Raw genomic sequence first — 24,809 nt, 5'->3', positions numbered from 1 at the left:
TTTGATGAGGCATCTTGGGGAGCCCTTGCTTTGCGTGGATTGTAATGGATGCTGAGGGACTGGGGTCTGTCATGCATTATGGGTGGGGGGCAGGGCTGGTAAGGAAGGTTCACATCCTCAATGCAGTTACCTCCCACACGCAGCCTCGGGCCAGGCAGTTGGCCTCAGAAGCTCCATGCTCATCGGGATAACAGTCTATTTTCTCCTGGTCCCTCAGGCCAATGTCCCACTGCACCGTGTATGCTTCTCCCAGGACCAGATGGATTCCTGTGATCACAGCCACCTGGAAGAATGGAGAGGTCACATGGGACTGGGTCCCCAGGACATGGTCCTTCCATGAGCTGAGTCTTTAAACTGAGACCACAATCAATTATGCAAGTGTCCTATTCCTAGATATTTTGGGCAGAGAGGTCAATGCACACAGGGTTCCTATTCACTATGGAGTTGGAACAGAGTAATACCACTATTCTACGTATTGTATATTACATTGTGTACACAAAAAGGCCAAATAAACTGTTTTATTTGTTGTCAAAGTGATGTAGAGAGGGGTTACAGTTTCATACATAAGGCAGTGAGTACCATTGTTATCAAACTTGTTACCTTCTATGGCATTTTTCTGCCAACTTTCCCCCAATTTTCTCCTACCATCTACCTACCCCCAAGATGAAAACTTGGTTTTCACCATATCGTCTCATGAGGACTGCTGTAGCATTGGGTCACCTTTTACCCTTTGTCTCTCCATTTTGATGTTCCCCTTCCCTTCCCTAATCCCGATAAAAGTATATACAATACCCAGGATACCAAATAAAATTTTTAATTGTCTTTTTATCTTCTACCTTCCCTGGCTTCTCTCTGCTTTTTTATACTTTTTTTTTCAGATTGGCCCTGTTGCTTTTTCCAAATGGTTCTATTACTCTTGTCCCTTTCTCCACAAATCTATGTTCCACAATGATCTGGAATAGTGGAAAGAGAGCAAGAAGACTCCTATGCTCTTCTTCCTATTCCTTTCCCATTCCCATTTCTCTCTGGACTCCTAGACTAATTATATGAATAATTTAGATTTAAGCTTAACAACTACAAATGGTGAGTTGGGAAAAAATCACTATGGTTCCTTCCATTAATAGCTCTTACTCCTCATTACTCAGTCTCCCGCGACTGCATAATATGGGAGCCATTTTGTAACTGAATTCATCCATTTAAAACATTTGTATGTTTTTTCTTCTATATTTTCAGGGTTTTTTTGCCGTAATAGGAATTGAATGCAGGGCTTTGTACCAAATGTGAAGATATTTGATCCATGCCAAAGCTACTTTGATGTCACAGGTAGCAGGATTTCCTTCTTTTCTTTGGTTTGTAATTGCTTTTCACACATGGCCTCCTGAATTTTGCCCCACCAGGCCTCTGTTCTTCACCCCTCTGCTTCTTCCTCCCATCAGGTGACATGACAGATATATGCCATGATATTATCCATTATATATTATATAATACATATTAACCTCTAGCACTCTTCTTAAAATAGCACTATCCAGAGGACACAGCAATGCCCTGAAGAATTCTTTAAAAATCACCCCAACCTCATGATTCTTACCCTCAGGTTAGGATCATAAGTGGCTCGAGGAGACATTGGAGTTAGGACTCCATTCTGTTTCACTGTAACGTTGTTCAGTGCCTGAGTGCCAAAGATTTTAATCTCCTGGAATGCTAAGTTATTGGGGTCTTTGTAGGTTGATTTGGAAACAGTCACATCCAGGTGTGTCTACAAAAGAGGGAAGCAGAATTAGGCACAAAGCTTGATCTCGAGTGATAGAATGCTCAGAAAAAGCCTGCGAAGAAAAAGACTTCGGAGATAATGAATAGGACTCATCTTCTCTTGTCTCTCCAACACTCCATCAGAGACCATATACTCCTCAGGCTCTCATGCCTTTGATCTCTCTACCAAGGTGTTCTTAGCGACTGAAAACATACTTTAATAAAACTTTGAGGAAAAGAAATAAATATATGCATAAACATTTTGATATACTACCATGTGATTTATTTATGAATATTAGCACCTCTATTGGATCATAGCCTACACCATTATGGAAAATTAAATCATAAATGGAAATATCCTTACCTCTCATCATTTATACAATGTAAATAGAAATATAATTACAGTATTGCTACAGTATTACTAGCACCTAAGATTCATGACAATGTAGTACTCACCTGGCTGGCCGAAAACTCATGTAAGACGTAAGCATCATTGGCTACGGTATCTGAAAGTAATAGAAAGACAAGTCAAACTGGCTTGCCATCCCAGAAGGATGAATTTTACCTCAGTCTCCTTAAAGCTACTTGATGGCACAAGTAGCACACTTTCCTTATTTCAATGGCTGGAACATATCCCATTGCATCTCTGTACATCTGCTTTTTGGTTCCCTCATTTCCCAGTGACACGACATGTGCTATTATTTGAATAATGTTGCAAAGAACAGGGCATTGAAGATTTTTATGCTGTAATATTTCTAAGATTAAGACCAGCTCCTACACACTGAGCTACTGAGTTACCATCACAAACAGTCACACACAAACACAAAGTAACACATGCACTAGCACACACTCAAAACTCTTAGATTCATGATATGTGGATAACAGTGGAACATGTTCTACAAGTGAAATAAGACAGACCCTGAAAAAAGTATCTCGAGATCCCATTTACATAAAAATCTAACACCATTCAAATTACAAAAGTTAAGAGACGAGAACAATGGTGACAGAGTGCAGGGCTGAGATACAGGGAAAGACTTGGATCAGTGTATAAACTTCAAACCAGCAAAAGAGAATTTCCTGAAGAGCTTCTATGCAACATGGAGAATTATGAATGTGTTAAATAAAAACAGGGTGTAAGATATCACAAGAAATGTACACACTGCCCTACTATGTAACTGTACACATTTTGCATAACACCGTATCAAAAAAATTTGTTTAATTAATAAATTTAAATTTAAAAAAATAAAAAAATAACTTGACCATGGGTCTTCATGCAACAATGAACACATAGATGTTCTTTCTCTTGAATATACTCAATTTTGTCAATTAAATAATTTTAAATAGACTCAAGAGGTTTTTTTTTTAGAAAGCTACAGCTTGGGATGCATACTATTATATCCACAGTAACCAAGGACAAGGTGTTCTTTCCTTCTCCCATCATTATTCACCTGCCATGCTTTCAAGAACATGTCTGTTGGGTCCACCTCCGAGAGAGAGCCCCAGGAGCTGCTACTGTGCCAGAACAAGAGCCATACACAGATAATGGGCAGATGCATACCACGAGGAAAGTGCATCCTCACAGCCTCACTGAGACGGGCATGCTTCCCTAGTCATCACAGGCTGCCTGTGCATTTTTCCTAGCTTTCCTGGGGAAGATATTTACGGGACAGAGGGATTACCGGTGTGGTCTTCAAAATTTATTTTCCAAGTTCCCATTATAACATGGAAGTGCATATTGGTGACAAATCAGTTAGCACAAACTTCTAAGAAATACCCACATGCTTTCCTTTCATCTCTGGTTCACCTCTCACTTCTTGAACACTACAACTAGAACCCAAACTCCTCTCTCAAGAATTGTGCCTGGAAGAGTTCTCCAACAGCTGATTACCAGCAGGAGGGAAGGCCAACAATGCAGGTTTGTGAAAGGCAATGTGCCCATAACAACACTCACCCTTCGACTGCCCATCATCCCAGAAAAGTTCGCCTCTGGCTTCATTGTTCTCATCCAAGGCAATGATAAGACCAAGAGGGTTCTGGCGGCTGCAGAAGGCAAGACTCATGTGAGAAACAAGCATGGAAGCAAAAAGCACTGTCTTATGTGTCCTTCAAATTTTATTTCTGAAAGTCATCACCCGCCAAAGGCAGTGCTTTCTTTCAAGGACAAAGACCAGTGTCTCCTGTTGAATAATGTCACAGGACACAGAAATACCCACTATGTAAACAATAAACAACCACAGAGTCAGCAAGAACATTGAGCCTCAGAATCCCCACACTAGTTACAGTAGAGGCTATGGCCACAAACAGATGAATATTTAAATGTCAAAGGTAAGTTAAATACTTATGACCCCATTGTTGGAAAGTACAAACTTATCAATACAGGTAAATGACCATGAGCCCCTGACAAGAAACAAGCAAGGAACATATGGCCCTCTCCTGCCATGTACAACGTGGTTTTGTGGCTCAGACATTCCCCACCTCTGATTTAGGACCTAGACTATTAGAAGACAAGATAATGCTAGGCAACAGTGGTGAGGTCAGCTTGCTTTAGGAATGACATTCCTAGGAGCAGCTGCCACTGATCCCAAGGACAACTTCACAAAGACTGCAGCACAGGTACACCATTCTCTCTAATGGTAACTTGACTTATGCGATGGCATGTTTGGTTTTGATGGGAGGACAACACATTCTAATATGTTTCATTTTAACTGGAAAAGAAATCACAAGACCCTACTCAAAGAGAAGAACGTTCATCTCTAAAGGAAGGAGATCCACATTTGGGTCCTTAACATCAGATTTCAAACAAAATGTTATTAATTATACTAGATAATAAGAAAAGAGGAAGGAAAGTCACATAAAGGAATAGATATAGGTTTACATTTCCCCCAAAATACAGGTGACATCTTCAAACATACAATGTGTGATAATTGTAACTGAAATATTTAGTAATAGTAAGGAAAGAAATTGAAGTATGAAAACACATCAACATAAGTGAAGATAACCAGAAGGAAGGAACACCAGCATTGTTGCTGCTAGAACAGTGGACACCATTTTTGGAGGAAATTGGAGTGTAACCTGGACCACTGAGAATGCACCGGGGTTCACTCATTTACAAAGAATGGAATCAACAGAACTGAAGCACTAGAACTTCCAATCTGATTGAGCCTCACCACCTGAAAGCACAGGTCAGCTTGCTACAGGGACAGCAGCATAGCCACAAACGGGAAAGCACTCGTCACAGTAACCAATTGCAGAATCTGCCTAGCTCACAAAAAGCACATGAAGGGACAGAAAACTCTTCATACACACAATGGAGTTCTACTTATAAATATTCCTGTTTCTCAGGTTTTACCACAATCTCTGAAGTTAAGCAACTGAGGGTCCACATGATAAGTAATGCTATCACACAAACAGGGATCCTAGATATGTCCATCCTCATCTAACCTACGGAACCATAAGTCACTAAACCTTGGAGATGTTTTAATTGCTTATCCTTGAAATGGAGAAAATAAGATCCCAGAAGCAAATGAGTGTTATTGTTATTTAAGGAAAACATCTGAAAATACAATGGTCCATATTGGTATAACTCAGACACAAAAAAGTACTCATTGTTATTACTCATTGCCAATAATTTGATAGGTGTAGATCAGCAGTTTCTCATCTTTTATAGGAGGAAAGAAGCACCCTCATTACGAGCATTGCATATTGACGCTTGTATGTTAACTTTTGTTTCTTCAAATGTCACTTCCTAGATCCCCCATTCAACACAAATCTACAATCCATGGTAATTGTTCAGAATGTAAACATGCAAGAAGACTAAAACAAAATGAAGAAAAGAACATGTGTTCAGAAAATCACATGTGGCCTTGAGAGCAGTGTCTCTGGGACTGAGGACGCTCCCTGCAAGTAAGGGCGCCTCCAGCACGCACAGCAGAGCCCAGGCCCAACACTCACCTGAGGTGTGTGTTCAGCGCAGGCTCCTGCCAGGGCAGGATGTGGCCCCCTCGGACATGAAGATTGATGTGGTCCAGAGGAGCTGGCAGGACCTTCCACTCACTGCTTGAATTGATTTGCGCCCCCTGTGGCAGCAGGAGGAAGGGATGGTGAGTGGGAGGACCAAACCTAACCTGCACAGCTCTGCTCCCTGATGCCTCAGCTGCCCCTCTTTGTCCTTGGTGCCTATACTTGAGAGGGACACTGAGGCAGTTTCTCTGCTCTGAAAGTCTTGAGGCTAGTTGTGAGGACTTAGTAGGACTCCCTATTAAAGACACACCAATGAGAAGGATGGGGTGACTGGATCCTACCCATAATAGAGAACAGGAGCAACTGTACTTCCTTTATATCACCCAACACCACTGTAATCTGCCTAGATGAAAATCATGAGCACACTCTCTCATTCTTTGTCTTCATCTTGTATTTCCTATCTACTGGTTTTGGCTCCTCTGAAAGTCAGGACAGGGTTCTGGTTACAGGGCTAGGAGAGACATTTGGGTTATTTCTCAAAACACTGTTTCAACCTTGATTCTAAAGAACCCACCCTGTGTGGCTTCTCAAGACCCTGTTTTCCTGGAGGGTCTTCAGTACTTCTACTAGTCCATGCAAAAAATAGGGAAATCACGTGGATTCCTCATTACAAAGACTCATGCTGTGCTCAGGTGTGGGAGTCAGGGCCCTGCCTCAGTATGCTTCATGCACTGCCTTATGGTCATTAACATAAGAAATCTTAACATAGAAAATATTTGGGCAGCAATGCTACTTTATTAGGTGACAGAGAAGCCTCTATTCTTAAGCACTTAAGACAGTCAAAGATTTACATAGACATATACACACACATATTTATAAATATATATACATATATATATATATATATATATATATATAAAGGTTTAGTCAAGCCCTTGGTTGATGGCTCTAATCCTAGCTCCTCAGGAGGCTGAGTTGCAGAAGATCACTAATACATGTCAGCTGAGGCAAAGAAATAAAATCTGTGACAACTCCCAACCCCATCTCCAAAAGACAAGTAGAAAAAACAATTGGAGGGGCTGGGAATGAGGCCTAGTGGTAGAGTGCTTGCCTTGCATATATGAAGCCCGGGGTTCGATTCCCCTGCACCACATATATAGAAAAAGACAGAAGTAGTGCTATGGCTCAAGTAGTATGGCATTGAGCAAAAAAAGAAGCCAAGGACAGTGCTCAGGCCCTGAGTTCAAGCCCCAGGACTGGCTAAAAAACATAAGAGGAAGAATGGCTCAACAGGAATGCACCAGTTGGGCTGGGAATATGGTCTAGTGGCAAGAGTGCTTGCCTTACAAACATGAAGTCCTGAGTTCGATTCCCCAGCACCATATATACAGAAAATGGCCAAAAGAGGCGTTGTGGCTCAAGTGGCAGAGTGCTAGCCTTGAGCAAAAAGTAGCCAGGGACAGTGCTCAGGCCCTGAGTCCAAGCCGAGGACTGGCAAAAAAAAAAAAGGAATGCACCAGCTAAACAACTGTTATGAGTACAAAGTCCAATTCTACTACTCAAAAATGAAAATCTAGTTGCTACCACAACTTAATATTATCAGGAGTATATGGCATGTAGTAACAGTAAAAGTTGAGAATAAAATCAAACATAAAAATAAAGAAGGAAAGTCAGGCGCTGGGTGCAATACCTCAGGTGATTCACCAGGACACTTCAGAAAATTTCATACTACTATGTAGAAAGAATCTGTCCAATAGGAAATGGGAGTATTGGGGCTGAGGTCCATCATATCCACACATGCTAATAGACCATCTCCCCAGGCTGTATACATTTTACCAAAGCTTACCGTGTAGAAGTCATACCAGAGGGCTCTAGGGAAATATGCTGTCACATTTCTGGCATTCTGAAATGAAACACAGATACAAGGTTGGCTTGGCACCATTGCTCAGGATACATTGAGCAATCTGTATAGAGAAGGGGCCATAGAGCAGTGGTGGAATTGAACCCCAGGCCTTGGCTCTCCTGAGATCAGCAAGGTTGGGGTAACCTCATTCTGTTCTCCCTTCTCAAATAGGAAATCTCCTACCCACCACAAGGTGCTGTAATAAAGACCTTTGGGATACATGGTTCTAGGAAAAAGGTCAGTACTTTCTTTCAGAAGAACTCATCCCCTCTATAAAAACACAAACACACAGAGTTGGGTTTGAAGTAGAAGAAAACTTCCCAGATAAAAAAGACAGTGATGCATTGACTATTAGGACATTATAATCAGAAGATGTATTAATCCCAGAGTGTACAAAGAAATGGCTTGTGTCTGCCTGCCAGACCCTGCACAAATGGAAAGGAGGGCTGGCCAACAGCACTGCACACCCCAGCCCAGACAGCGGAGCTCCTAGGAGCCTTCAGGTTCACTTCAATGGGGACACTGCCGTGAAAAGAATTCATTTACTATTATTCCCGGACGACCCTATTCCCTTCCTTTGTAAATCAAGTGACAATCCTCAATTATATGAGATCATATTTGGGAATCAAATGGTTAAGCCAGCATTAAGAAAAATACACCCCCCCCAGGGGTAATTTCTGCTGCATAGAAGGAGAGAAAAGACAGGCAGGGAGAAGAAATCTTCTCTGGGGAACACTGCTTACAGGGACTCCTCCTCCTCCCCTTGCCACCCAGCCTACTAGCTGGAGCCTCCACCCACCCCAGCCTCTACACTCACAGGCTCCAGGACAGGGCTGACCAGGAAGGCGGCCCCCAGCAGGAACTGATTGTCAATCTTCCAGGTCTCCTGGTCAGACACAAACCTGCAAAAGCAAAGGAAGGTGTCATAGCCAGAACCCCAGAAGAGCCCAAGGCCCTGGAGAAGAACTCAAGAATACACCAAGTCAGAAATCCAGCTGCTCCAAGTGGTGTTCGTACACATCACTGACTTTAATAAGGAAGAGCTAATCTCCAGTATTCACAGGTCACAACCCTCAAAATTTGGCGGTGCTATAAATAAGTTTTCTCTAGAAAATATCTCCACTGTTGCTCCACATTTCCAGTGCAAGGATACCCCCATCCCTGTTTTTTCCCCTGAAATGCCCACTTTCCTCACCTGAGTACACATAGCCTTATAAAAGTTAGGGGTGACTTTGCAAAACAAAATAAGGGAAAAAAGAAATTATTTTTTCCTATATTGTTTCAAAACTTGTACACTCAACAAAACGCCCCTCATCCATGGCTATTGCTCGATATCACACTGTCTTCTATTGACAACTTCAGGATGGTCTCTGCTTAGAGTCAGAATTTCTTTAACAAATTATTTTATTTTTTCAATTAAAAAATTCTATTACAATATTAAGATTGGAACATGGGCGTTCTAGAGTATTACATAGATGCTCTACCATTTTGAAGCTCATCTATAGACCTCCAAGCAAGCACCTTGCTCTAAACCGTCCCTACTCATCCAGAGGAAGTCATGTTGCACTTCAACTTCCACACCCTGTGAACTGGGGAACCACAGCACTGGCCAATGGAGCCATCTTACAAAAGGAGCAAGCGACACCACATGGCTCCCAGGGACAAAATATGTCAAACACTGCTTATTCAACTAGATTTCCCAAAATTATGACAGGGGGTGGGTGGAAAGCAGGACGAAATTATAAAACATGGCTAGTAGGATATTTTTTACCAGGTAAATATGAAATGCTGAATTAAACTCCATTGGACACTGTCTCTCTCTCTCTGTCTCTCTCTCTCTGTCTCTCTCTCTCTCTCTGTCTCTCTCTCTCTCTCTCTGTCTCTCTCTCTCCCTGGAGTATGGGAATTGTTCTCAGAGCCCTAGTGGGCCTTGGTGTGTTTTCAACATCAAGTTGACTGGAGAAAGTAGAGGTTATCAGAAGAATGCGGGATTCTCAAACATTCATTGTGAATCAGGGCCTCCTCTTTGATTTTAATGTATAAATTATTTTATTTTATAATTCTCTCAGATGAATAGGGCTACCTTCCATGAGATCTTAGAAAACTGATCATTAGAAATATCATAAAATCCATGAAAGTTCACACAACTAGTATAAAGATTAACTGAAAAAGCCCAGTTATAAAAACAAGTATAACTCCAAATTCCATGAGTACAATGACACAGCCAGCAGTTCACCATAACACTGGAGGTGCGACATTATTGTGAGTAACTAATCATAAGCCAGAAGGCCTAAGAAATAATGCTGGGAAAATACTTTGGAGACATTACCACTGTTAAGTGCATTCTGGCCATGTTACCGGAACTGTGCCAGAGGTTCTGTCAACTTGCACAAGCCAAGGAAGCATCTCAACACTGCTTTGTCTCTGGTCCCTATTAAAACACAGTTCTTCAGGGTCCTCGCGAGGGGGCCCTGGCAGAGGTGCTGTGGCTCAGGGGTGGGTGGAAAGCAGGACGAAATTATAAAACATGGCTAGTAGGATATTTTTTACCGGGTAAAGAGGTATTCTGAGGCAAGGAGATGGTGGTAGACAGATGAAGTGGGGAAGGGAGAAGAATGCAATCAAGAATTCATTGTGGGCTGGGGATATAGCCTAGTGGCAATAGTGCCTGCCTCGGATACACGAGGCCCTAGGTTCGATTCCCCAGCACCACATATACAGAAAACGGCCAGAAGCGGCGCTGTGGCTCAAGTGGCAGAGTGCAAGCCTTGAGCGGGAAGAAGCCAGGGACAGTGCTCAGGCCCTGAGTCCAAGGCCCAGGACTGGCCAAAAAAAAAAAAAGAATTCATTGTATAAACCACAAATGAAGAAAAGGAGGCACTGGGTGGAGAGAGAATGTTGAAAGGGTAAAAATGACCAAGGTGCACTCTATTCATAAACTACCTTTTAAACTGGCACCTCCATAGTACAAACCACATACAGATAATTTAAAAAATCTTCATTTAGTGGCAGGTACTATCGCTTCAACTCAGAGTTTTCAGTTTGCTACACATATGCTCTTCTGCTTGAGTTGTATTTCCAGCCCTGGACGTTGCTTAGAACTGTGATCTTCCTGACTTTAAGCACCAGCCTATTTGATATCATAACAGGCATTGGTGGAGTTGGGGTATTGCAAACTTTTGCCCAACTGACCTCGAATAGAGATGCTACAGGTATCTGCCTCCCAAATAGAGAAGAGGACAGGCATGAGCCCTTGCGCTGCCCCATTGCCATTCCAATTTTTCATGAAAACAAATATATTTTAGCTTTGTAAATGAAATGTATGATTAAGAAAATCTAATTAAATATCCTGAAAAGAAATCAGATGTTCTCATCTAAAACATAGATTGCCAAAAGTAAGAGCCTACAGAAAGACATGCATTGCTCAGTACTGAGCAGAATTTCTGCTAGACACTCACTCGTGGAGGAGAGGCCGCACCACAGTCACGCCCTCCGTGCTGGCCTTGTGCATCAAGGTGTACAGATACGGCAACAAGGTATATCTGGTCTCTAGGACACTTCTGGAAAGGTTCACAAAGTCTGCATCCCAGGACACAGGGTCTTGCCTCTAATGGAGAAAGAGAAGAATGTGCTGAACTTACTGAGGAAAACTGATGGTACTTTAGGAATTCATGGATAGAAGTCATTTCTTATCAACCACTTCTTAAGAGATCATTACTACTAGCCTAAAACATAACAAAACTCTCTTTACAAAATGGAAATTTTTTCCCACAATACATTTCTTGGAATATGATAGAGATAGTTTCTTCTAACAGAAGGAATCATCTGATCAATGCAGAGGTGTAAGATTCTTAGGGTGAGGGCTTCCAGGTTTGGAGCATGTCCCCAGAGAACATAGACTGTCTGAGCCGCACCCCGGGGCTGGTGGCTGGGTTCTTGTATCACAAAAACAGGGCAGGGGAGGAAAGACACCCTACCCGGGTCCCGATGGTGTTGTGGTTCCTGGAGAAAGGGTAAAAGGCCCCCAGCTGCATCCAGCGAGCACACATCTCATACTCTGCATCTTGGAAGAACCCACAGATATCTGCCCCTGTCTGAAACAAGACAGAACCAAACGAGCCTCTTGCACATTTCTCACAGAGGTGGCCATCTGCGTGGGGACCAAGAGGAGAACCAGGTCACTTACATAGGATATGCCAAAGAGGCTGAACTCCATCATGCCTGCAAGGAGAAGCACAGCTCTGTCAGACCAAGCTCTCAGTCCTCCTCCTGCTCCCTCACCAAGGGTCCTCAGCCCCTGCCCTGGGGAAGGGGCACAGTCCTTGGGAGAAAAGGCCACACACCAATGATGGACTTCCTCAGCTGGTCCCAGGCAGCTGTGTTGTCTCCCAGCCAGTGTCCTGCCCAGCGCCCAGAAGAAGGGAATGTGGAGCGGGTGATGACGATGCCTCGCTGCCCTGTGGCCTCCTGCACGGCCCTGGTTGGAGGGAGCAGGGGACAACGGAGGTCAGCGCAGCCTCAGAAAAGCCACAGGGCACCCTGCCATCCTCGTTCCTCATTCCAGTCCTAGGAACTCGAATCAAGTCATGAATGAAAAGAAAATCCTCCTGCTTGAATGGAAGGAACATGCTTCCTCTGGGCTGACAGACATATTAGACAAGGCTGCCATTTCACAGTTTTATGAGACACTCATCATGTAGAAAACTGTTGAAATGGTGTAAAATATAAAATGATCACCTTCCTTATATTTATTCAGCTGTTAGTTTTCTAAAATAGTATAGAAGAAAGGCCGTAGATCCTCCCTCCAGAGACCTTGGGCCTCAGCCTGGACAAAGTGCTTGGGGCCTGACTAGAAGGAATTCAGGATCAACATTGGGGAAGGTCTTCCTGGCTGACAGGGATTCCAGAAACAGCTCTACTTTCTGCTCTGCCCTTAAAAATGGTAAGAAGCTACACATTCTTCATAAATGCATAAGGACAGAAAAATAAAATTATATTTGGGGAGATCACGCACTTAAACTTACACCTAGGACCTGCTTTTAGATACACCAAATTATGTCTCTATATTTGAGACTGATGAACAGCATCCATCTTGGCCACACAGAACCCCTGTCTATGCATGAGGCGCTGTTAGAAGACATGACTATGTGCGTTTCCCCAGCTCAAAAAGAATAAAGACAGGAAGTGAGAACTGACATTGGGAGTCTTCAACTTCCATATCCTGCACGGGGAACAGGATATTTCTCCTCCTACCTCTCCCCTTTTTTTCTATTTCTTCCTACTTCATCCTGCTTATCCTGAAATAAATCCATGCTTAATATTCTATCTTCTGAGATTCTCCTTATTCTCAGGGCCCTTCAAATGCTTTTCATGTGTGGAACTCATGACCTGAGATTGTGTGGGGAAACTGGGTTGGAGACCTCCTCACCCATCATCCAGGGACAAAGGGAAGAGTAGGATTGCCTAACCTCTCTGTGTCTACCCTCAGGGGTTGGCAGGCAGGGAAGACATGACTCACTCATAGGTGGGTCTGGTCTGGGACCAGCCATACAGGCTGTGGACATCGTAGTGCCGCACTCGGGAGCCGTCTGGAAGGATCTGCTCGCTCTCCATGCACAGGGTCTTGCTGCTCAGGCCTCGGTCCCTGCCTGCCAAATCTGAAGAGAAAATTGAAGAAGGTCAAACAACAGTTCCTGAAAGATACAGTCCCTGATCTGTAGGTAAATGATTGAACTCTGAATCTTAATGCTGAATTAAACTCCATTGGACACTGTCTCTCTCTCTCTCTCTCTCTCTCTCTCTCTCTCTCTCTCTCTCTCTCTCTCTCTCTCTCTCTCTCTCTCTCTCTCTCTCTCTCTCTCTCTCTCTCTCCCTGGAGTATGGGAATTGTTCTCAGAGCCCTAGTGGGCCTTGGTGTGTTTTCAGCATCAAGTTGACTGGAGAAAGTAGAGGATGTCAGAAGAATGCGGGATTCTCAAACATTCATTGTGAATCAGGGCCTCCTATTGGATTATAATGTATAAATTATTTAATTTTATAATTCTCTCAGATGAATATGGCTACCTTCCATGAGATCTTAGAAAACTGATCATTAGAAATATCATAAAATCCATGGAAGTTCACACAACTAGTATAAAGATTAACGGAAGGAGCCCAGTTATAAAAACAAATATAACTCCAAATTCCATGAGTACAATGACACAGGCAGCAGTTCACCATAACACTGGAAGTGCGACATTATTGTGAGTAACTAATCATAAGCCAGAAGGCCTAAGAAATAATACTGGGAAAATACTTTGTAGACATTACCACTGTTAAGTGCATTCTGGCCATGTTAACAGAACTGTGCCAGAGGTTCTGACAACTTGCACAAGCCAAGGAAGCATCTCAATAGTGCTTTTGTCTCTGGTCCCTATTAAAACACAGTCCTTTGGGGTCCTCCTGAGGGGGCCCTGGCAGAGGTGCTGTGGCTCAGACATCCTGCCTCTAGCCACACTCAGGTGAAGGAGGCCGCGGGTCCTTACGTGGCATGTAGGGTGGACGGTTCAGAGTCGTATCCCTGCAGCCAGATGGAACTGCCCCATTCACAAAGCTCGAAGGTTCATTCATATCCTAGAAATGTCACACACACCCACATGGTTACATGAATACATTCATGGTTTTGTCATTCCCTCACCATCCTGTAATTCCTATCCACGGTGCCTAGAGAGAATCGCCACACACCACACACCAGAGAAAACTAAGTAAAAATACCAACTAAGCCCTACAAGATGAATGGCTGGAAAGCTACAAAGTATTCTCCTGCCAGTAAGCCCATTTCCAAGAAATTCCCAACAATCTCTGCAGAGGCTGGACAATAGGAAGGTCAAGGTAGCTACGCGCTAGAAGATGACAGAGGGCTGCTCTCCTCCCAATGGAGTCAATGCAGCAAAGATGTCCAAAGTCTTCCTTGATGATTTCATCCTATGCTCTAGCATGTGTCAGTGAGGCATGGGCAAAAACAAAGACACCTACACACAATTCCCCATGTGTACAGAGTCAAGCACTCGCGCACTTACAATCCACATGCCATCAAACTTCAAGCTCTTCTCTGGGCTCTGTGGATTGGAGTGGAGCTCTTTCATTTCCCTCTTCCACCACAGGGCAGTCGAGTTCCGGAAAAAGTCTGGGAAGGCCACATAAGCTCTGTATTGCTATGAAAACAAATCACAAATAGTCCCAAATGAATAAACAACATAATAAACAAGGAATTACTGAGAAGTGAACACAAATGAGTCAAGATTTGTATTTCATGGTAATAGAGAGTATGAGGAGACTCACCAGCACCTTCAGAGTTTAATGTCCTGGGATTCTTGGAAAAGCAAGAGGTACGAAGAATAGAGTCACAAACAATGTACCTTTGCACATTTGGAAAACAGGCATACACTCTTCTCCTCTTTGTACCTACACACCAGATATCAGCCAATACAGTAAACTCTCCATCTGTTGCTTAAAAGCTCACCCTAACCTCTTGTAGTCCTGCCTCTTCTTAGGACTCCATTCCATTCTTAGGACAACCATTCCACTTGCAGGAAGAACCTGCAGCTAGTAAGGTCACATGGGTGATCTTTGTCAAATGGGTGTATCAGACATCCTACATGCCAGTTTGGGAAGAATCATCCAGTTGATGTTCCATTGGGGGGAACAAGGGAAGCAGAAGGCTATAGTCCACGCGATGATGGGATGGACCTGTTTTCTATGATTTCAAAGTCCTATACGAAGCAAATGCTGGGTGATATTAAGTGGGAGGATCTAAGCAGAAAATTTCAATCACCTCCTTTCACACCTTCCCTCCAATAATGAAACCAATGCCTACCACCACAGTGGCCCTCATTAACTAAAGATGCGAATGGGAAATTAAAGCCAACCATAATTTTTCAACTTCACCAAGTTCTACGCTGATCATCTGAATCAATAAATGAAATAAAAAATGAAGGTCCTTGTAATTATCCAAGGTGCTGTTTCCATCTCACCCTGTTCATATTGAATGGTGGAAGGGCTGACACTGAGCAAAGGGATTGTACTTATAAACTGACATATTGAGTTAAAAACCTTCAGTACAACCATGAAATGATGACTTCTTTTTTAAAAAATGTGAAATATGGCAGACTCTATGGAGAATTCAAGCAGTGTAATTTCTTACAAAACAAAGACAAATCCCTCTTATATAAGCACCAGAAAACAGGTATTTACAAGGGGACGGCAAATAGGAAGGGGAAGGCAAACGAAGAGGAGAAGTGGAGGACAATGCACCAAGAATTCATTAGTTATACTACAAAATTAAGAAAAGTAGCACAACAGGTGTGGCCAAGGTGAAGGAGAATGTCGAAAGGAATGACACTGCTCAACATGGCTTGTATTCAGAGACTGTGTTGTTAAATGACAACTCTTGTGTACAATTACATAAAGTTAACAAAACAAAACAAACAGTTAATAACAAAGGGCATGTTCGTTTAAAATAGGCTGTAGTGAAATCAGCGTTGTGCCCACTAACACCATGGAAGTAACTGGGAATCTCAGTTTCTGGTCCCAAGGATAATAAGGACCATTGGAAGTAAAAGCAATCTTCACACTGACTGACATGTCTGTTATCATGAGAAAGGCATCTGATTTCAGGTAACCCTGGCCCCACCCAACACTCACAAACAGTCTTTTACCTCCACTTGGCTGTCCCAGTCCAGAGAATTGTTCACCACAATATTCGGGAAATCTGGCCAGACCTATGCAGAGAAAAACAGTTCAACAGCAACAGAAATTACCAACCACTGTCCTAGAGCTAGATAATTTAGTTATCATGTAGCATTGGTCCACAGCAAAGTGTACTCCACAAAGCCTTTAAGTGGATGCATAAATAGGGATTGAAACATAGAAACAAAATGGAAAAGAGGGAAAAACAACAATGGAAAACAACCCCACAGTGTCCTCTACCCCAGGCTAGGTGTTCCTGGATTGCGCCTTAGATCATACCTTGCCCCAAACAATTTCTCCATCATTGGGAAACTTGATGAAGACATCATCCTGCACACCACGAGTGAAGGCCGGATACGGCTCTGTCTCATTGCCAGAAATGGCTGGGTCCTGATACCAAAGCACAAGTCAGATGGAAAAACAAATCTAGAGAATGGTCAGGGACACAACACACCTCTTCCAATAACATTTGTTCCTTCCTTTAGAGTTTAACATTAAAGAGTCTCAGAACACTTGTAAATGTCTTTCCCAGTGAACTTGACCTTTCCTTGTGTAACATGGAAGGAAATACAGTACAGGCATTCCCCACCAACCCCTTCATCCTCCCAGAGCCACACAGTCTCACAAGGACTGACCAGAATGAGGATGACCCGCATGCCATCCGCCTTCATGCGATTGATCAGGGCGGGAAGCCCAGTGAACTTGGAGCTGAGGGTGAAGTCCAGCTGCCGCTCCATGTAGTCGATGTCTGAGTACTGCACATCCTGGGGAAGGATACAGGGACTGAGTGGTAGCTGGGGATGAGGCCATGTTCCCAGGAGAGCGAATCTCCACTGCCCATGCCCAACTTCACATGAATTCAGACTCAAACATTAGTTCCCTTCATTGTTATCAACTGAAAGCTGAAAACAGACAGAATTTTTTCAAAATCCCCAAATTAAGAAAAAAATAAAATGAGAACCTGCATAACATAAATTGTAGGATGAAGGTACCTACATAGTGGGGCACTTTTGTGCATGAGTGAAAACCACTGGCTCAGAGCTCATGCCTGTTCACGGCCAACAAGAGCAAAAAGTTCACTAGAACACATCGCAGTCACTTCCTGGGCATAGCAGTTCACACCTGTCAGTTACACCAGAGACTGAGATCAAGAAAAACTCAGTTCTTACACAGTGAGGGGAATACAAGTACATAGGATAAATATTTCAGTAGAATAACCTGGGCAAATGGTACCCACAGTCATCTTGGTTACGACCAGAAGAATAAAATAGGAGGGTTACAGTAGAGACATTAGCATAGACAAAAACAGCAAGACTCTTTCTTGAGATAACCACTGTAGAAAAGGGGTTAATGGTATAGTTCAGTTGTCCATAGTTAGCAAACGACATGCCCCGATATCAAACTAACGTCCCACAGAAAAACAAAAAAAGGAAAGAAAACACATGGCATAAGAAATTACTGGGTAAAGTGTGAATATGAGTAGTGATTGAGTGTGTTGGCCGCTCGCAAGAGACTGCCCAAGATTCAATGTTAAGAGAAAAACAAAATGCTTTGTGAGGAAAACACATTAAAAAAAAAAAGAACTGCCCTATCCACTGCTATTACAGAAAGAGAGTAGACTTACTATTCAAAATCAAAGAAACAAAAGCACAAGACCTAACTGTGACCTGTTCACTCCTAATAATCAGACATATTTTCCCTATTACCGGTGATATATTTGAATGGAATTATTTGAAACAATAGAACAAAATTAAACATAAAGTAGGCTGTGGGATAAGTTGTGATTACAGGACTGTTCTTGTCCTCAGTGACTAAGAAGGTTTGTTTCCCTGGAAACCCAGGATCCCTGCATTCAGCCAGAGAGTGGCTCAGCACGCATGGCCCTGGGCTGCAGTTCCCACCAGATGCTAACTGCACACCTACCTACATGGACAATGGGCCAATGAGTATACATTCATCTGAGTTGATTAAGCAAAAGTACTGTTGGAAAGATACTCCATTCTTAGAGAACTTTGGTTTTGGACTAAATGTCTTCAACCTACATAAAGTAAATGGAAGGAAATAGGACATAGGAGCAACAGCTCTGGGAGCTAATGCTTTCCCTCTACACTGTGAGTCACTGATCTCCTAATGCCACAGAGCCAGAACCAACTCACACAATTAGTAGGACAAGTTCAAGGGCAGGGTGGCATCACGTGAGAAAGGACTTCATGTACATGCAGAAAGTCACAGATACCCTATAAAAAAATTGAGTCCCAGACCCAGGCAGGTTCCCTATGAGAATACAGAGCACGGCGCGCGCCATGGCTTGTACATACATAGGGGATCTGGGCAGCCACCATCTCATCATACAAGCTGGAGATCTCAGCATCGTTCTCATAGCCATAGCGACACAGCTGGAACCCCAGGGACCAGTAAGGCACCATCACGGGCCGGCCAATCACCTGCAAGAAAGATTTTAAAAATTCATTCTAAAAATGGGATGCTAGGTGGAAATTTCCAGTCAAATAAAAACAGTATTTCCAGTCTGGACAAACAAAACCTGCAAATCCAGAGTAGAATGGAAGAGAAGCACAGCACTAGAATGCCTTGGGGGAAAAGCCTGCTGCTGGATTAGAACTCATGCCTCAAGAATCTAGAGAAGTGGCTTTTGCTCTGATTCTTAGATGCAGTCTAAATTATTAGAGAGGAGTCCAGAATTCAGAATCCAAATCAATGACTAATACACATATGCCATGCGCTGCTCCGTGACCTAGGGCAAGGATAAATAGCTAATTGTGCATGTTTCCTCACCTGTAAGTTGAGTATGATCTCAGTGTGCATCCCATAGTGGTTTTATGAGAATTGAAGTTACTATATATGCTCCCGCATGGATTAAGTAACGCATTCAGCAGTTATTCCACGCTTGTTATCTCTATCACAATCACAAATAACTTCACTCTTCACCTCTACCCGCACCTCACATCATAACCATTGCAGCCTTCAGGCCCTGTCAACAGAACCACCATCACCACCCTGAAAACTGTAACTGCACACAGTGTCAGTCACCATCACCATCCTCATCACTTCCCTAACCATCACGTCCATCAGAAGCACCACTCCTATCATCACGCCAGGAATCATCTTCTCCATCACCACCACCACCAATACTCCATCACCACCATCACCACCTCTATCACTTCAACACTATCACCAGGCTAATTTGCTATCCTGCAACAATTAAAGGCTATTAATCTAATGATTATTAGATTTATTTATTGTTTCCTATTTATACAATCTCTGAGAAAAGCCAACAATCCCAATTATCACAGTGAGGGCTATCAAAGTGGATATTGCATTTGGAACACAGCCTTGCTAAGAAGAAGCACATGACAGATAAGTGAGTTCACACATACCTCAGTGTACTGCTGAGTGACAAGCTCTGGAGTGGGCCCCAAGAACACATAAAAGTCCAGAACTCCCCCTGTGGTGCGGTACGTCAGGGCCGGCATCGGCAGGAAGGTCACATCTGAAGAGAGAAGGAAATGTGAACCCAGCTGCTTGCAAAGCTTCAGCAAGGGAAGAAAGCAGCCCTCAATACTGAGACTTCTCTCTCTTCCATTGCACACCATCAAGACATGCTTTTCTGTGCTCAACTCACACAGGGTGGAGGACGTAAAAAGGAAGCAGGGTTCTATCCATGAACACTTTCCTTCACAATTACTTTATTTTCTCAGATGTTTTGTCAATCCACTCTATAAAAATAATTCCTGCAGTGTGCTCTATGCTTGTTAGGGAAGGTGTCTGACACCTAAGCCCATAACTTTGTCTTTTTTTTTCTGGTTGTTGTGAGATAGAACCTTGTTTCCTGTTTAAGCATGTGCCTAGACTGCAATCAATCTATTTACTTCTCCCAGCACAGCTGTAATTAGAGATGCATTACACCCTACTCCACTTCCTCCATTGACATAGAATCCCTTGACTTTTTCTCTTGATTGGCTTGGAACTGAGATTCTCCTCATTTCAGCTTCCACAATGGCTAAGCATGACCACCATCACACGCCTTCATATATTCTTTTAGTTCAAGAATCTTCAGAAGCTTTAAAAATTGTGTTCCCTTCTTACCCAGTCCTTCTTACACAGTGTCCCTTAAGGAGAACACCTCTTATCACCAGGTATATTGTAAAAATGAAGAATAGAACACAACTCACTCAGATATGCATCATATAAGGTTTCATCCATTTTACACACATTTTTCTATTGATTTAAACCCCTTTCTATTACAAAAGACAAATTTCCATCAGACTTGCATAAACCCACAGTGAGTGCTCTAACAATAACTTCCAGCTCATTCAAATTATGCTCGTGGATCCCTCAGCTGACCTCTCAGTTATTATGAGATTCTTTCTTTAGGGACTCCATTGCCTTTGCTATCTCTTCAAGTGTGACTGTTAGAAAACTAAGAGTATCACTGGATCCATCCATTCCTTAGTATTAGAGGGACAAAAAAGGATAAGCATAAGATAGAGTGGCACTCATGTTATGGGTGATTTCATTTCCAGTAGCTCACACAATCACATTCTAAAAGAAAATTCAAGAATCCTTAGCCCTCAGATCTGGGGCAGAAGCAGCTGCCACCTACCCATGGCATTGCTGTTGAGCAGGAGGACTCCGTGGGCACTGCCATCCTCCTCTAGGCCCATGTAGTAGGGGTGCACACCATAAGAATTCTTCTTGAACTGAGAGTCATGGGGGACAAGTGGGCAGAGTTAGAACACATAGCCTCTGAGAAGGAAAGTCACCAAACACTCAGGGCCTACATTCTCCTGCAAGGAATCCAACTACACAAACACAAGGGAGGCCCAAGAATGGTCTGTAGGGCAGAAGCAGACCCCTCATTCCAGTCAGGGAACATGGAGCACAGAGGCCCGCAGGGGGAGTTCAGACCCATGCAGTGAGGGTGCAGAAAAGTGAGCTCAGACCCTCCTCATACTCTGCCCTTACCCCCGGGGGTTCATCTCTGGAAAACATGCCCCACGTGTGCCAGTTCAAGTCTCTCCTGAAGGCCGTGTGCTCGGTTTCCCCAAAGCCATAGATGTAGTTGGAGGGAAGGCGGGTGGATATGCGGATGAACATGTCATTGAAGGTGAAGCCCAGGACCTGAGAGTCCCAGCTGCCGGGGGAGAAGGCAGGGGAGACAGGGAAGTCAGTTCTCCTGGGGCTGCAAGCAGCTGATCTCTCTAGCAAATGCAAGCCACATCCTTCCCCATTTCCCAGAAACCCAACACCTATTTGCTACAGAGATCCCCAATGAGGTTTCTAAAGGCACCTCGCTGTCCCAGCCTTCATTCTACAGTGGCCTTTCATGAGAATGTCTTTCAATCCCCTCAAAGCCATCACTGCAGAGAAGCCACACTGATACCCGAGTCCTGTATGTACTTCACCCCCACTTGAACACCAGCAAATTCCAAGCGGGAGTGAGGACAGTCCTATCCCCTGGAGAAACGCCTACTTCTTGGCTTTTGTGTCATCTTTTGTATAAATTGTGACACTGTAGCGAAGACTGAGAGTTGTTTTTCTTCTCCAGTTACGACTGTAATTGTTCATAAATCTACCTCCCTCTCTCCCTCTCAATCTCTCTCTCCCCCCTGTGTCTCTCAATCTCACCCTCTCATATCCACACACTCATACCCACATACACATTGATATATGTATTTAAAATATTGTTTTCTCCTAATGAAGATAAGATGAGAAACAAAAGCAGGACTTAAGGCTGCAGGTTTTCCTGCCACATCGCGCCTTGCTAGGATGTTCTCATAACCTCCAGTCCCCAATCCAACCAGGCCACTCACATGACAGTGCCTGTGCTCTTCCGGCGAATTTCAATCCCAAATGGGTTCTCCTTAATGCGAACATCATAGAGTCGGGCCTCAGGAGAGCTGCTGGGAGCGCTGGGGATGTTCAGAGGGATTGGGACTTCATACCGCATGTGGTTGGGATCATAAATCTAGGTCAGAGGTAAATGATTTTAGGTGAACATGGAGATTCTGTGTGTATATTCAGCTATGCTCTCATATATAGAAAAATCATAGATAAAAATATTCTATTATCTTAACTCAAATAGCCGCAAGATAAGAATTACAACTTTTTAATCATAAGAAATTGCAGTTACTTAAGATGATTGGCAAATTCAGCAATAAGCTGTCCAGTTCACAATACGTAAGTGTGCAAAGACAGAGCACTGAATAGCACAAGAAAAGCATGAGTGTTATCTGTGAATTAGAAATGTTAGAAAAAATATGTCCTTAAATATATACCATTAGGAGAACCTTGTCAGTATTGGAGGAAATAGAGACAGTATATCTTGGCTTTAAGCTTTATGAAACAACTTGAGATCTAACATGTTGTATTGAATCTGTCAGAGCTCATATTTGAAGGGCCATATTATCATTACACAGTTTCTTTGACTTTGGTATTTGCATGCAAAGCCATTCATAAGCCAGTGTGCAAATATTATGTATTCCATATTATTCCATATGTGTGTATATGAGTGTCTGTGAAGCTTTTACCGAGCACAATTATAACAACCACAGTTGTCCATGCTTTAAAAATGACATATAATTGGATGCATGGAGTTTGCACTGTATCCGTTTCTGGTTTTGAATTAGGTGCTACTGATATGAACATAGTAAGCCAGGGGTATTCAGTCCCACCAGAGAATGAAAGATGATTACATCCCTTAAATTGTGTGGACTAATGGTCAACTATAAAGAAGGAATGTAAGGTTATAAGGAAGGTGATTTCAGCAACTATGTCTGGGAGAAAAACTGACTTTGTGGGAGAAGTATTCTTAGTCTGAAGTGCTATGTAGTCTTCAACCAAGCACAGAGATCAGGTCATTCTAGCAATGCATTAATGAACACATGGTTTACTGTGCTCCAGAGGGTTGAGAAAGGAACATATCTATGTGTGTATGTACAAATGTATGTAGGGAGATAGGTAGTTTCCTGATTAATTGGTTAAGTACATAGGCCTTAAGGCTGGAAATCTGAGCAACTTGATTCATTCCATGTATTAGGTATATCCTACTTGCTAATACTAACTTGAGGACACCAAAGAGAAGCATAGAATTAAAGGATGGAAAAGACCTTAGCGTCCTTCTGCATGTCATTGTTAAGAACATTTTAGGCAAGGCTATGGTGTCATATGTTGGGGATTCAGCTTGGCCTTGATGGGGGAATGGCGATGAGAGTGTTCCCGAGAGGTCGCCCTTCCACCAGCCCTGGGGCAGTGTGGAAGTGAGCCACACCTATCTCCTTCTGGGTCCAGAACCAGAAGAGGTAGCTTTGAGACTATCCCCCACCTTGCGCCAGCGAGCATGTGTGCACTCTTTTCCCGGGCTTTGCCAGAAGGCGGTAATATGGGAAGTGAAGTTAGCCCATGAGGGAGGTCCTTGGGAGCTGCTCTTGGACAGACAAGCTCCCCAGCCCATCGTCAGGTCCTGCTCAATCCTTGTCATCATCACTATATTACGGAAAGCCCCTCCTGAATAAACCAGATTGCTCTCCAAAGCGTCTCCAAGATTCGTGTGCACCTGGCTTCCTTGGTGGGTAAGGAGGGAGGAAAAGGGGATCTTGTTCGGCCACGTGCACCTTAAGCTTGCCCGTGTCCCTTCGCTCCACCTTGGCTGCCTGCGGGTCAGGCACCCAGGGGAGAGGGTGAAAAGGGGAGCATGCTAAGGGAGTAAGCTTAGCATCCCCAGGGGAGGGGAATCTAGCCCGGCAGTCATACTCTTTTATTTTTATTTATTCCATCAGCAAAATTTTCAGGGCTTACAGTTTACTAGCATGGTGATATGGGAGAAGCACAAGAAGAGAACAAATCCCTTGTCATAGAGAACCTCACCATTTAATAGAAAATTGCCATAAGAAAGCGAGCCCAGCCATAGTCCTGCGTGTAAGTACAGCATAGAGGGAGGAAAAAGCACTGGGCAGAGTGGAATTTCAAAGATAATTCCAATTCAACTGAAATATATCCAATTGATAAACTCAAAGAGTTTCTGATGGAATATTGTCCAAGCACTAAACCTTTCTAGTTTCCTCCATTTACTTAGTGTCATTATGAAAAACACAGATGAGGAGACAAACATACCATTCCCCTTCAGTTTTCCCTAAGATCCTATGCTATCAGTCACCAGATCTTCTCAGTCTAAACAAGCCATTCTTCTTCTCCTGCTTATCTGTACCTAGATGACCTCTATCCATCACTCCATCAACCTATCTGCTAGGCTACTTCCACATCTCTCCACTTCTTTGATATCAATGATTTTTGGAGTAGCCTGTTCTAAATGCACATTGGAAATGCATGCCTACCTTACCAAGCCTTTCTCATTGCTCTTGCTATTCACAGAATGGTTGAGTTTATTGTAGCATGGAACGTTAAAGAATTAGCATACATTAGGATGACATATCACTGACTATCATGGTGATCA

At 43.2% G+C, this 24,809-nt stretch overlaps 1 protein-coding gene across 1 annotated transcript in view; it reads right to left on the bottom strand.

Moving 5' to 3' along the window:
• LOC125345309 (maltase-glucoamylase-like) overlaps nt 1–24,809 on the bottom strand; it is a gene marked incomplete at both ends in the record, with an annotated part of 69,313 nt that overhangs the window by 19,171 nt on the left and 25,333 nt on the right. Inside the window, 22 exon segments of the mRNA XM_048337536.1 lie at nt 131–283; nt 1,589–1,756; nt 2,206–2,255; nt 3,701–3,789; nt 5,701–5,825; nt 7,556–7,612; nt 8,430–8,514; nt 11,071–11,219; nt 11,590–11,706; nt 11,799–11,833; nt 11,956–12,089; nt 13,131–13,269; nt 14,137–14,224; nt 14,671–14,805; nt 16,309–16,371; nt 16,619–16,729; nt 16,975–17,103; nt 18,658–18,783; nt 19,735–19,847; nt 20,961–21,057; nt 21,323–21,491; nt 22,171–22,325. Coding sequence (XP_048193493.1) covers nt 131–283; nt 1,589–1,756; nt 2,206–2,255; nt 3,701–3,789; nt 5,701–5,825; nt 7,556–7,612; nt 8,430–8,514; nt 11,071–11,219; nt 11,590–11,706; nt 11,799–11,833; nt 11,956–12,089; nt 13,131–13,269; nt 14,137–14,224; nt 14,671–14,805; nt 16,309–16,371; nt 16,619–16,729; nt 16,975–17,103; nt 18,658–18,783; nt 19,735–19,847; nt 20,961–21,057; nt 21,323–21,491; nt 22,171–22,325 — 2,487 coding nt within the window.

Source organism: Perognathus longimembris, unplaced genomic scaffold (genome assembly GCF_023159225.1).
Source record: "Perognathus longimembris pacificus isolate PPM17 unplaced genomic scaffold, ASM2315922v1 HiC_scaffold_5495, whole genome shotgun sequence".
NCBI classification, from domain to species: Eukaryota; Metazoa; Chordata; class Mammalia; order Rodentia; family Heteromyidae; genus Perognathus; species Perognathus longimembris.
Note: the sequence above shows the minus strand (reverse complement) of the source record. Positions and strands in the feature narration are given on the sequence as shown.